The 14,852-nt window shown below is 39.5% G+C and overlaps 1 protein-coding gene across 1 annotated transcript in view; it reads left to right on the top strand.

Moving 5' to 3' along the window:
• The window catches only part of LOC308662739 (uncharacterized protein), a gene marked incomplete at both ends in the record, with an annotated part of 38,490 nt that extends 26,512 nt beyond the window's left edge, over nt 1-11,978 (top strand). The window contains 2 exons of the mRNA XM_081318882.1: nt 9,059-9,138; nt 11,796-11,978. Of these exons, the coding sequence (XP_081175008.1) occupies nt 9,059-9,138; nt 11,796-11,978 (263 nt within the window). The remainder of the gene's footprint in view (nt 1-9,058; nt 9,139-11,795) is intronic.
• Nucleotides 11,979-14,852: the final 2,874 nt, after the last annotated feature.

The following is a 14,852-nucleotide window of genomic DNA, read 5'->3' as shown; positions in this document are numbered from 1 at the left end:
AGGCAGGCAAGCATCATACAGGTCATAGTTTAGCCCATCTTTGAAATGGCTAAGGAGGATGTCTTCTGGCCAGTTCAGCTTGCTGGCAATGGCTCGGAATTCTTGGGTGTATTCAGCCACTGGCCGTCTACCCTGCCTGACTGTTTTGATTATCTCCCAGGCTTTACGATCAGCCAAAGGATCCTCGAAACGCTGCCTCAAGGATGCCATGAATCGGTTGAAATCGTTGAGTTCTGGGGCATTGGAGTCATGTAGGTTCACCACCCAGTCTGCAGCCAGTCCGTCCAGGGCGGATTGCACAATTCGGATGTGGGTTTTGTCACTGGGGATGTCCTGTCCGTATTCTTCCATATAGCTAAGGACTTGGGTTAAGAAAAACCCCAATCGTGATGGCTCCTCCTTGAATTTTGTTTCCAGGGGCAGGAGTCTTTGACTGGAGCATTGTCTGTGCTGCAGACGGTATCACTCCTCATCCTGCTCCCCATCTGTGTTTCTGGGGGGATACTGCTGAGGCAGCGACTCCTGTTCCGTTGGACAGCCCCGGGGTTTCAGGTGCTGGATCCCCTTCGTTACCTCTCCAGTTGTGGCCCCAGGCGCTGCCTCGGTTGCAGCTTTCAGCTCTCTCTTCCCTTAGTGAGCTCAGGGTTGCTTTCATCAGGTCAATAGCTTTTTCCAGAATCCGCTCCTCCTCACTGGCATGCAGGGAGCTCTCCATCTCTTGCCTCCATTCTGGTAAGTGGTCGCTCTGTCTCAGGGTCACTTCTCCCGATGCCTTTTCCCACTCACTTTTCCTTCCAACACCCATCGACCACCGGGGTTTTTGGTCATGCTGCTCCACCACTTCTTCCCCGGGGAAATATTGCTAAGCACATTGATTTGTGCTTAGATTGTAAGCTGCCCTGAGTCTTCGGAGAAGGGTGGGATACAAATGGGATGAATATATATATATATATATATATATATATATATATATATATATATATATATATATATACCGCTTCAGCTTCCCATCGCCTCTGGGATTCCATTTGGGGGGAAGACTCCCTCTCCGTGGGGCTTCCTTCCTCTCTTGCTTCGTCGCCAGACATTGTATTTAATGCAAAGTCCCCCGGTAAGGTTTTCCCTTCCAGGTTGACTCTTATAGCAGATCCTGTCTACTGTCAGGACACACCCCAATTCACATCTTAGGAAATAAGAACTCCTGGATCCAAGTTTGTCCAAAAGGAAAAGTTTACTAGGATGAGATCGGTTGTGGCAATACAAGACGGGATCTGACATTGAGTTACATTTCAATACTATATAAAGCATTCCCGTTTCAACCACCACCACCCTTGAGTCCATTTGGTCAGGCTCACATCAGCTACTTAGGTGTCAGGCCCTTTCGTGGGAAAGGGAAAACTTCTTGCGTTTTATTGTTATTGTCTTCTTCCTTTCAGTTTTAAATGGAGAGGCAAACCAGATCTCTCTCTCCCCCTCTGTTTCCCCCAGATCAAAAGCTTTCCTGGTCTTTGAAAACAGCCTACGGCAATCTGGATAAACATCCTCTCCCCCCCCTCTGAGAGATGGCAGAATCCCTAAGATAGGCCCAGTATTCCAACCATATTTATGAAATGTGATATAAATGGATTCTGACAATAGATTTTCAGATGGAACAAAGAAAGTTGTGATATCAAGGTCTTCCAGTTTTGCAGAGCTAACACTGAGGTGTTCATGCCAACAAGTAGCATTAGTTCTCAGGAAGGAGAGGCTACTCAAAACCCAATGAAGGAAGAACAGGATAGCAGGTCAGAAATAGTAGGGATAGAAGAGGACAGACCTGAAATAAGAAGAGAAATCACAGAAATACAGTAACACGTAATACCAAGGAGGTCTGAACGTAGCAATAAAGGTGTACCTCCTGATCAGTTCACAGGAAGTGGGGTTAGAGCATATAGTGTAAGTAATGAACCCCGTGATTATCAAGAAATGTTATCATTACCTAAAGTAGAAAAGGATAAATAGAAGGACACAATAATGAACTGCACTATAAGGCAGGAATGTATGCAGAGAAAAATTGTTCAATTGTTCAAGCTGATATGTTGACTAGTTTTAAATGCAGGCAGGCATCAATGTAAAAGCATTTAGGCTAACAATTGTTTAACTTTAAATGGGAGGAGTGTCAGGGTAATGATTTAATAGCTAAACAGCTTATGTAATGATGTAATGTAATATACGGTGGATGATGCAATGATAAGGAATGACTCAGCAGGGTCTGTGTCTCTTTAAAAGCCTGAGTATAAAAGGGAAGGCTTTGCTGGAGTGTCTCTCTATCATCCATTTCCTGCTATAACTGCTGTGTGTTTGAGTTTGCTGTATTATCACGTATGTATATTGTTCCTAGTGTGTGATGTTGTATAGTGTAATATAAACCACCATTTAATACAAACCACTATTTACTGTGTTTACTCCTGGGTTATCTCAGTACAATAAGACTGTGCATGCTTTGACAGGAATCCTTCCCAAGCTCTCTCTAAGTTTATTGAAATTAGCTGTCTTAAAGTCCAAAACTCTAGTTTGACTATGTTCTATTGCTTGTGCTTGCATAATATTGAATTCCAATATTGCATGATCACTCCCCACCCACAAGCTTCAACACCTTCTATCATTTCATCTCTGATAGTGAGAATTAAGTCCAATATGGCTGATCCCCTAGTTTCCTTCTCTACCTTTTGTCTGCTAGGTTTGCCAGGAATCTGTTTGATCTTCCACTTGGTGCAGAGTTTGTGATCCAGTTGATGTCAAGGTAATTAAAGCCCCCCATTACTATTGTGATGTGCTTCCTACATACCTTAGTTAACTGACCATCAAAAAGTTCATCTACTTCCTGTGTTTGGTTGGGTGGCCTATAGTATACACCTATAGCAACGACATTTCCCCCTTTTATATTGACTTAAATGCATTCAAGACAGTTTTCATCATTGTTGTGCTCTATTTCTGTAGAGATGCAGTTATTAAGTTCTTGTGCTAGGCACAGACTCTTCAGTAAAATTTCCTAATATATCATCCAATGATTCCTAGCATTTGCAGGATATTGTTAACCTAAAGAGATTTATCCATTTGCTTTAATAGATTGAAAATCTCCATGTTCATAAAGACCCTGGAATTCAGAATTAGAAAATAGAAACTAAAATATATACGCTCTTAATCCTGTTAACAATGCATAACAACTAATAATAACCCTATAATAAGTATATAATTCTGCTACATCAATTTCTTTATACTTCATTTAAATGCCAATGGTTTTTTTATTTCCACCTAGCATATATTTCTATTAGATTTGTCATATATTTGAAATGAACTGTGAAGGCCACTTATATAATTGAATATGAGTGATAATGGGAACATCCAGGAATTCATAACTTTTCCCCACACCTAAAAGGAAACATTTATTTTAATTTGAAAATGATTTACCAACCATTGATTTATGAAATGAATTTAGTAATAGAACACTAATAATTGAGTTGAACTAAGTGGCAGTGGATCTCTCACATATTCTACACTGTGTGAACATCATTTAATCCAATTAATTGTAGATGCTTCTGACTTGCCCCACTGTGGGACTTAAATATAGATCAAGTACAGAGCTTTTTGCTCTCACCCCCAGTATAAATACTAGAAAAGCTGTAGAGATGGAGAAAATTTTTGTGTAAAATTTAGAAAGGCAAATGTATATAAAACAACAAAAGCATAATGGATGTTTAGGAAAACAGTTGTCAAATATAATTTGAATGTCTTTCAACTAACACGATTCATGTAATGTTCACTTGAGACTAACTGTTGAAGGGCTGGACCCACTGCTGGTTAAGAAGTTATAATTTCTTCTTGATATAATAAGATTACTATCTATTATTTCAAATGAAAACATAACATTTAAGAAGTTTGGAAATTATAGAATTTGTTTTCCTTCCCCTTTTACCTCTTCTTTCATTTGTCAGGCCTCTCTTTTTTTCAAGCTTAGAATAGATTTCTTTAATATAACAGGAAGATAGAGGATTTATATAAGAAAATTCTTAATTATTGATAAAAATGAAGCTGTGATTACAATACTTTGCATAAGAATTGATCACAAGTTCCAACTTGGTTCCAAATGAATTAAGTTCAATCATGTATTTGTAAACTATCTGTATTCTGACTCCAACTGTTGTATAGTGATATATCCCCTTGCTGAACCCCCTGTGCCTGGCCTGTATAAGTAGATATAATCACCGCTGACAGTCTTTATCAGATAGCTGAACTCACAAAATACCTTTTCTCATCCACAAAGATCTTTATTGTATGCAGGAGGTTTACAGCAGACAACAGGATGTGGCAGATGATGAAATGGATGGTATTTCAAGGTCAAAGACAGTAATGGTCCTACCATGAGAGCAGACCACATGTAATGGTGTCCAGGAAGTGATAATATTCAAGATTAACAAGAAGGAGGAAATACATCACAAAATGGGAGGGATTGACTGAACAGATCATATTGTAGTTCCCAAACGACCACATGATGGCAGCACAATATGATAATCCCTAGAGGAAAATTAACCAACTATGCACTGCATAATACTTTTATAGCTGATGTAACAGCACAATCTGGATTCCATCTCCAAAAGTTGTTAACAATATTAGTAAAACCATATCTAATTCATTAACGGCAAGGGAACTAGTGTTATATATAAATCCTATACGAAATATGACAAATTTTAAGTCTTGAAAGTCTTAAAAACTCTGAGATGATTATTTGCGATTTGCACTTGATGAATATCACTGAATTTTTTTGTGGCATAGATTGTGTCAAATCATTAAGAACTGACCTTATAAACAACTCCACCTCATTAAAATTATATTATATACATTTTTAGTTCATGTTTGATTTGTAAACAGAGTGGTTACCATCTTTGATGAAAATGGTCAATTAGTTATTCATTTTGCTTAACGTTTTATTTTCTTTGTTTTAATTAACCAACTTTGCTTCTGAGCATTGCCTTGGGAATTGAATTTTGCCCCTGCTTTTCTCAACTTTAAAAACTCTGTAAACACATATCTGTTTCATAATATTTTAATTGTTTACTCAGTTCAGGTTTGTTTTTGTTTTGTTTTTTAAATGTCATTAACTGCTTTGAGTACATGCTCTTAGTAGGATATAAATTCTCGATGTGAGATATAAATTGAATATATAAAATAAATACATTTGTTGTTCATATTTCCTGAGGCATATAAATTGATGCAATGTAAGAAAATGATTCAATTTCTGATATTAGCTGCTGGGAAAATAAAAATGCATCTTTCTTTGAGTCAATGATATTTAAAGGTATGGGAAATTGCTTTAACAACTCACTCAGGATCAAAGGCTTCCCAGTATATTAAACATTAGAAATCTATTTTTATTAGAGCAATTTTCATGGAATAATTGAGTTTGTACTATCTATGTAAAATAGACTATAAATGGTCTTTCCATGTAGTGTTGAATTTTAATGTTTATTTTTGTAGACAATAAGAAATGCAAAAGAAATTGTATACATCTTTCACTCAACTGATTACTTCTTGTAATCAGAAATTCAGATAGCCTTCAATCTGGGGTGGTTTGAGGGGTGGGATTCAAATATGTGAACAACCAGTTTTCTGTGTGGATGCCGCTTCCGGAAGTCCATTCTGGACCTGGGCAACAAAAAAATTAGCTACCGGTTCTGCCGAAGTGGTGCAAACCGGCTGAATCCCACCACTGGGTGGTTCCCCTATGTTTGGTTTGAGTCATTCAGAAGAAAAAAAATAATATGAATGGGATTACAATCTTTTGGGGGGTGTTTTATTGTTTAAAAACTTCAGGATCTTCCTCAGGTAAATTTTCAGTTATGTACACTATTTGTTGCTGGCATAAAACAAATAAGATGCTGAGTAGCATTATTCCTTTAGGATACTGGAATAAATATTTGATGTCTTCACCACAATGGAAAATGATGACATAGGTCTATCACTTTTGCAACTGATGTCAGAGGGAAGCAAGCTCACTGACATCACGTTTAAAGGTCAGTATTAGCATTTGCAGGTGGAGCTTAAAAGATGTGGATGATGCCAGCCCCTTTTATATGTCTGTGTCTATGTATATATTTGAATAGGAAGTGTTATAAACCTTTCACATGATGCATCATAATAGGGCATCCAGTGAGTTAAGTTATTTATGAAGTTATGGAAAATTCCCAGAACTAAGATTGGAGGAAAAGAAACTGTTTTGTGATCTGGAGAAAATTTCACATTTAAAGTCCCAAGATTTAAGATGCTGAAATGAAAGCAGCATGCACAGAGTCAGTTAGCTCTCTCTTGCTCTATCAGATTCATCCTTACTTGTTTATTTTAGTAAAACTTACCGACCAATTCTGGCGTGTTAATGCAATAAAACTGTGGTCAGAATTTACCCACTCTTCTGTATGCCATTTCTTTATTTCCTGGCACAGTTACAAATCAAACTTTGTGAACCTTGATCTTATATTTGTATTTCAGTATTTCTGCATATCACTCTGCATTAATTAAATGCCCTTTCCTTCAGCAGAACACTATAATTAGAGGGAGAAACCCTTTTGCCAAAACGTATCATCCATGGGCAACGTAAAGATTCTGTTCACCGTCTCTCTCCTATAAAGGCGCCTTTTCAGAAGGTCAGAATGCACTGAAACATTGCCAGTAGAAATTAAAAACATTTATTTCAATGTCCTTTAGGAGCGCAGACCAACTGTTGGTGTTCCATAATATTGCACAAATCAGCAAGGATGTGGAATAAAACAGCTGTGCCTTTGGGTTATTTTGCTCCGCTAACATTGTTATTGGCTGTAATGCAGACAAAATACAAGCATGGGTAACTTGCATGTTTTTCTAATTATTATTTTATACTCCTTTTGTTTGAGAGAGCAAGGAAGAAAGAGATTGGTTCTTGTGAATCAAAGATGCAAAAGACATTTAGCTTTACTGTAATGTATTCCTATGGATTTTAATATACTAGCTTTTATTACATTGTTAGTTAATCACTCGATGTCGTATTTCATACAGAGGATTCAAAGTTAGGAGATCGTCTCTTGAATTATGAATCTGTGATCTGGAATGAGTTTTTAAACCTTGAAGGAGGTGCCCACCATAAAAGAAGTAGAGATGCTTATTTATGAGCAACAGGAACCAGGATCAGAAACAGGGGAGCAAAGAGTAATTCAGTTTGGCTGAGGGTGACTTTGGTCCTCTTTCTCCTCACAGCACAGCCATGTGCCAAGATTGAACAAATTAAGGCCCATTGCTACTGTAATAGTGTCCCTGACAATGGCAGAGCATGGCAATGGCAATTGGAGGCATCAAATCTAGCCAACAAGGAACCCATCAGGAAGCATGATGCCAAAGAGCCTTTGGAGGCCCAACACTAGTTTATTTACTATGTTGGCAAATAAGCAGATATAAATTTGAGCCTTCTCGTTCATTATTTTCAGGGTTTTTAATTTCTTCATTTTATTTTTTTAAATAAAAAATAAATGATTCTGGGTGACTTAAAAGACAAGATTAGATGGTTGATAGACAGACAGATATCAGAATAAAAGGCTCAAATATGTATAGCAATTGAAGAAATCTTTTGAAATACTTCAAATACCTTATACCTTTGAGACAATAAGAAGAATAGTGTGAAAGCAGACAGATCACCCACCTATGTTAAAAGGTGCCACTGTTTATTATTATCTATGGACCCAGATGGGGAAATCTTTGAAACAAACGGTGGAAGTTTTTCCTACCAATGCCATTTATTGAATGTTAGATTGACAACCGTTCAGTTGAAATACCAAAATGTTCAACAAAATTGAAATGGCATAATGGCCTATTGCTTCCGACATCTTATCTTGCCAGCAATTTTCAGATCAAACAACAGATGGTATTTTCAGAGTGTGAGTTAGAAATGGAATCATTGTGGAATCTTCTTTTTTTTTAAAAAAAATCTATTTTAAAGATAAACTATTTTCACACAAGTAACACAATAAAATAAGCATTTCTGGGCAAATGTTACAACTCTCGGTGGAAGAAAGAAAGAAAAAAAAGCCCAGTTTCTTGAATTTGCCTTGACTTGTATGTCTAACAGTCTGAAGACCAGCTCTGTTTGGAAAAGCTCTCGCTCAAAAATGCCGGCATAGCATAGAAAGGATCTCTAAAATGCCACCTGTGAGAGTCTTAAATTGTATTCTTTTGGGGGGGATTTTTTTTTTATTAAAAAGTTTTGTAAAAATTACAATATAATCCCCAAAACCAACCCACCCCAACCCTCCCCTCTCCCTCCCCCACTTCCCAAAGCTGAACACAGGGTTACAAATATAATAATCATAATCTAACTAACATTAACCAACTATATAAATAACCAAGTTCATAATGCGCTTTAACTCCCCTTTAACGTAAATACAAACAAAATAAAAGTGAACATAATAATAATAAAAACATAAACAAATTGCAGTACAAACAGCCACTGGTGAGAAGCTGGCCATGCACCACCCAGTCTGCGAATGGCAGAGAGAGCTTCCTGTTCATTTTGCAGAACGGAAGTCCAGAAATTGAGAACGGAACCAGCTTCTTCTCCCTTGCTGCTGACATCGTTTCTACCATAAGACCTTTATTACAAATTAATTTCTGCCCAGCAGCAGATGCTTCACGTAAGACCTTAAAAAGAAAATTAGGATGCTTAACAAACCAAAGAATGCACTGGGAGGGCTACGGCCTGTGGCAAAGGATGACAGGGTGTTAACTGCTTCCTAGCAGAAATACTTGTATGGATCTTTACTGGCTGTGTGGAGAGCACTGGAGAAGACTGTATAGTTAGGAGGAGACTGTTAAGACTTCCTTTACCTTGACTGTGTCCGCAGATAATTCATAAAATAAGAGCTGCGAGATTTGAATCAGCTGTAAACTAAGTCTTCTGTTTTAGAAGCCTTGCTGCTGCTTCCCACACCCCAGCAGCATGCATGCTAACATTCCCACTGGCAAAAACAACAGATGTACCTGTGTATTTTTCTCCCCCCAGTTCTCACACTAAGAATCGCTGTGGTTTCGCCCTCCTTTAGTACAGATGTGAAAGGATTCTTGTCATCAATTTCACTGGAAGTAAGTGCAGGCGTTTCACTTAGTTGGATATCGGATAAAGCCTACCCTCATTTGGCCTTTTCCAAACAGAAAAAAAAATAGTATGCAAATTAAAATTGGGTGCAAATAGTGGTGGTTGGGTTTTAAAAGAGAAATGGAGAGCATTTGCAATTTAAAAGCCTGGCTCGTGGCAATTTACATGTCAAAGAATAAAAGCAGTGTGATTTTATTTTTTAAAGATTCTTGTATGCTAATAGTTGCTAGAAGGGCTCCATATATTATGACATTTTATGAATATAAAGGTTTGCAAAGCCATGCTTGCTGGTTGCAACAGAATCAGCATGTGTCTTGATGAATCTTTAATAAATTCAGTATGGCATGCCAGCCTTTACCAACTTGACGTTTTCTGTTGTCTGAGAGATAATGGGAATTGTATTCCAACAATTCTAAAGGTTATCATGTCGGAAATATTAATGTTAATCAACTAGAGTTATTTCATCAGATGCATGAAATATTATCCTGAGTTACAAATATATACATGTAGCTGAAAATGGGAACCACAGTAAAATAAATGAAAAAAGTACAGACAATGATAATTCATTTAGTATTTATATGCAGTCCAGTGATAGCTATTGAATGATAAAAGACATCCTTGCATTGGTGTGCTGTATTGTGATTTTGTAAACCAGTGTTGTTTACTAGATGTAAGATGGTGGAAATAAGGCAGATAGCAGATGCTAAAAAAAAATCATTCAATCCTTATAAAGCTTCTCTCAATGTAATAATCCTTCCAATAGCAGGCTTGAAGCACATTGAAATAACATCTTACATTCTCTGCCCTTTGAAATCCTTGTGTTGTAAAACAGAATGCAATTTCTTTAGAAAGATTCTGCTGAGAGTAAAAGAGGAAATGGTGCTTTGGCAGTAATAATTTTTTTCAATATAAAGGGAAACGGGAAGCAGAAGGGGAGAGCGCTGAGAACTAATCATTAGAAAATATTTTTCAATATAAAATACAAGGATAATACCACTTAACGCAGAGAGTCTGCCAGCAGGACAATGCAAACTCAATGGCTACCCATAATAACTCTGCAAGTTCAGTAGGAAATTAATTACACGTAAAGACTTTTTTTGTTTACTTCCTACAGTTATCTTTTCTTTTGATTAGCTTGTTGTGTAGTATTCTTTTTTTATCTTTTAAAAGGTTTCCAGAAGGATATATTTCTGGTAACTAGCAGACACAGTGAACTGATTCCTGTCTTAATTAGACTTTGAGCTCATCCATCAATCTGGTTTGGGTTACTTTATCAAGTTACTAAGCAGTTTTTCTTCATGAAATTCAAAGTTTCATACATAGAGGAACCGATCCATTTTATCTGCAGAACAACTCTGTGAAATAGGTCAAAATAAAGATGGTTCTTGCTTAATGACTCATTCAGCAATTGTTCAACATTTCGATGGGGCTGAATGAGTGCTACTTATAACCAGTCCTCAGAGTTTTCAGCACTCGATTATCATATATTCACAATCCAGGAGCTTGGCAAGTGGCTTTCACTTATAATGGATGCAGCATCCAACAATCATGTGATTGCTATTTGTGATTTTCCCTGCTGGCTTCCCAAAGCAAACTCAATGGGGAAGCCAGCAGGGAAGGTCACAAGTTGCTCCAGTAAGTTGCTCGTACCCTTCCCTTCCCAGCAGAACTACTCCCTGCTCAGCCATGGCCATGCTGCACCTCACCAGATAACCCTCAAGTTACAAAAGTAATTGGGACTAGAATTACCATCTCTAAGTGATGCAGTCATAAGGTATGATATCATGTGACTGACTCAGTAATAGCAAACCATGTATTCTCTTTGGCCATTGCTAATAGAATGCCACTGGTCATTAGACAAGGACCCACCCCAGTCCAAGCCACTCACTATTACTTCCAAGCTCCTTGGCAAGGAAAGGTCTGCCTTCTCCTCAACTCCACTCTGCCTATCTCCCCCCATATTTGCTGTTTGGTTTACTTTGTATTCCATCACCTCAGCCGGCTTTACAAGTCTGCTGTCCTGTCTCTGTCAGAACTGCCATCCTGGCAGTCTTGCTGTCCTGCACTCTGTCCACCTCGACACCATGGCAGTCTTGCCACCCTCACTCTATTGGCCCTCTTAGCCTGGCCACTTTGAGCTGTGTTCACCCTGATAGCCCTGCTGACCTTACCACCGTATGCTCCACTCATCCTGCTGATCCTGTTGCAGTTGCTCCTTGTGCTTCGCTTGCCCTGCTAACCTTCCAGTCTTTTAACCCTGTGCTCCACTAATCTTGCAGCTACTGGCCCTGTGCTCCATTCACTGTGTCAATCTGCCAATCCTATCAGCCTTCGAATCTGCACTCTGCTCAATCTATTGGTTTAGCCATCCTGTACTTGCTACCCAATGGTGGGATTCAGCCAGTTCGCACCACTTCGGCAGAACTGGTAGCTAATTTTTTGTTACCCAAGCCCAGAATGGACTTCTGGGAAGTGGCATCCACACAAAGAACCAGTTGTTCACATATTTGAATCCCACCACTGCTGCTACCCTACTGCCTATGCTCATTGATTTGGCCATCCCTGACCCCTCACCTTCCCCAGCTGACCTTTGCCATCTTTTTCTTGCTACTGAGAAGTCATACCTGACCTGTCCTTATGCAAGGCAGCTGCTGGCCATGCCAGACAGGACTGGCAGGATAGCTGTGATAACTACCTAGATGTGTCCCCAGATGTCAGCTCGGAGAAAGATGAACCAGTTACAGGCACCTCTGGGAGAAGGTTGGTCAATGGCTCCAAGCAGCCATCTGAGAGGGATTTGGCTGAAGAACAGCTGCAGCAGAACTAGCTGGGGAAAGCACACACCTGCAGCCAGTCAGTGATGAGGAAGACGGAGTGCCTTCTGCACTTAATCCAAGAACACGTAGAGCAGAGAAAAGGCAAGAGCAGAGAAGGTCAGCCAAATTATTTGCAAGGAGAAAGCCTCGCCCTTCTTGATTGGTTGCATAAGAAGCTAACTATTTAGGATAGCAGACATATGGAAGCAGTGCTGGGAATGTGTTCATTTCCTAGCTGTGTGTTTTCTGGTCATTTTGATTCTTGCTTTGCTTTGTATTAACACTGTGCCTTGACTTGGATCATGCCTTGTGAACTCTCTTGTATTGCAGATTTAATTTTGCCTGGTGGGTTTATTTTGATTGGGAAACTGTTGTGTTCATTGTGGACTCATTGGCCATTGTTCTGTGGACTAGCATTGGTCTGCTTGTGGCCCGACTTAATTGGGACAGTTCTGGGTTTTTGGTGAAGGGAGTTGTGGGGAATATTAATAAACCCACTAAACCACAGTTATCTGTTTGTGTGTGTGTGTGTGTGTGTGTGTGTGTGTGTGTGTGTGAGCAGGACAGCACAGCAGCAGGAATAGCAGAACCAGCTGGCCACTTGCACTGCTGTCAAATAGTACATGCCATTCTCCAAATAACAATACTGTTCTCTAAATATTGCACACCATTTTCATGATGCTTTGGGAGGCTTTTTAGGCCTTCTAAAATCGCATGAGAAATACAGGCCTGCTATTAGCATAGGCCAGGGGTGTCAAACTCAATTTCATTGAGGGCCACATCAGCATTGAGGTTGCCATCAGGGGGCCGGGTGGGTATGGCCAGGGTGGGCGTGGTCTACTGGGTGGGCGTGGCTAGAGTGTGTATGGCGTACTGGGTGAGCATGGCCAGCTCTACATCGTTCGCATCAAGGGTGCCTATGGGGGCCTGGGTAGGAGTGGGACAGATCTGAGGGTCTCTGGTGGAAGGAGGGTCTCTGGGCCAGGGCCAAGGCAGTGGGGGCCATTCCCTCACTGTTTCCAGGATGGCTTCGCAGGCCACATGAAACCACTTCACGGGCCGGATCTGGCCCCCGGGCCTTGTGTTTGACATGTCTGGCATAGGCTGTTCTTGCAATGCTTCAGAAAGCCTTCACAAAGCTTCTGAGATCTTTCAAAGCATCATGAAAATAGCGCACACTGTTGGGAGAACAGAGCGTGCAAATCATTTGGAGAACAACATGGGCAGCCTCAGGAAGAAGACCCAGTGTAGCCAGCAGCTGCTTTGCATATCTCATCACTGGATGAGGAAGTTGGCAAAGGTCATCTGTGTGCAACAGGGCCTGCAGAGTGTGGGGTCTAGAGGTTTATCCTATGGCCCTGTGGTGACTGGCCATGGTGCAGGGCTTGAGGCCACACTTTCTGGCAGCAGCACTGGGACTGAAATAGAGGCCCAGGGACAGTGGAAGTCAGCTGAGACTGCTGGAAGCTCCAGGCCTCTACTTCAGTCCCAGCACAAACACCATCAAAAAGTGCTGCTTTGAGGGGCAATCAAAAGAGCAAAGATAGGGAGAGAGGCAGGTGGAGGAAGTTGAAGCAACCTTGCAGTTGAAAGTGTGAGCAAACTGCCAATAGCCTGAATTTTGATCACATGACCACAAACCCTGTTACTTAGGGTATTAGGTATAAGTACCATTTAGTCAGCACCACTGTAACCTCAAATGGTTGTTAAATAAAGGACTGCCAGTACTATTTTTTAAAGCTATTTGTATAAAACCTGTCATTCCAGATCATTTACCAGAAAATCCACAATGTCTAATTTAAAATGTAATGAAATCTATAAAGCAATTAAAATTAAGTTGGAATAAATATCATTTGAACTAGGGGGGCATCAGTAGTTGACGAGAAAACATAAGATATCTAGTGGTTGCATGAAATAAAAGGCTTTCCAAAAACTGTAGTTTTGTTCAAGACAATAGCAACAGCACTTAGACTTATATACCACTTCATAGTGTTTTACAGCCCTTTCTAAGCAGTTTGCAGAGTCATCAGATTGCCCCCAACAATCTGGGTCCTCGTTTTATTGACTTTATTGAAGTATGGAAGGCTGAGTCAAGCTGATCAGGATCGAACTCTTGACAATGAGCAGAGTTAGCATGCAATACTACATTCTAACCACTGCGCCACCAGGGCTCATCCATTTTACATGGATCAAATTTGCCTCTTGGTGAATTATAGACACACCTGTCTTGTTTTCTCAGTGAAAATTTGAAGATAGTTTGCCTTTGACTTTTTGTAACTTCCAAGTCCAGCATATTCTCCAACAAGACTAAAGTTGGTTTAGAATTGCTTTTATCTTCTGGTAAGCTGTTATGGGTACACTGTAGCCTTTTACAAGTTGGCTCTCTCCAGATTTATAGGGCCTGCAGCTCTCAGAAGCCTGAAGCAGCTCAGGATTGTTCAAATGTCAATAGAAGCAATATTTGTAGCTCAGGGTTGAACTGTGAGACCCCATGTTCAAATACATTTGGAATGCATTACCTTCAGGAAGTCTGGTTAAGAGTAATATACAAAAAGAACAAATATAAGCAGTGTAAGTTAGTATGAAGTCCAAAAATGAGCTATAATTCAGCTTTATGGGTTTCACGAAACCTAACATAAAGCCAACATTACCACATTAGAAATCTGCTTCCCATAGACAAGTGAATCAATAAGAAGTTAATGTGAGAGAAAAAAATGCCTGAATCTATTAGTGCTCTAATCTAAAGGTATATTTTTATATCACATTTTCTTGACTGTTCCACTATACAGATGGCTTCATTTGTCCAAAGCATTCCCTATCACCATGTAAATTTGCCAATCTTTTTAAATGGAAATTGAATTATTTTTTTTATAAAAAAACCCCCT

Source organism: Vipera berus (genome assembly GCF_964194415.1).
Source record: "Vipera berus genome assembly, chromosome: 2".
Classification (NCBI taxonomy): domain Eukaryota; kingdom Metazoa; phylum Chordata; class Lepidosauria; order Squamata; family Viperidae; genus Vipera; species Vipera berus.
The sequence above is the reverse complement of the archived record's forward strand: the minus strand, read 5'-3'. Positions and strand labels throughout refer to the sequence as shown.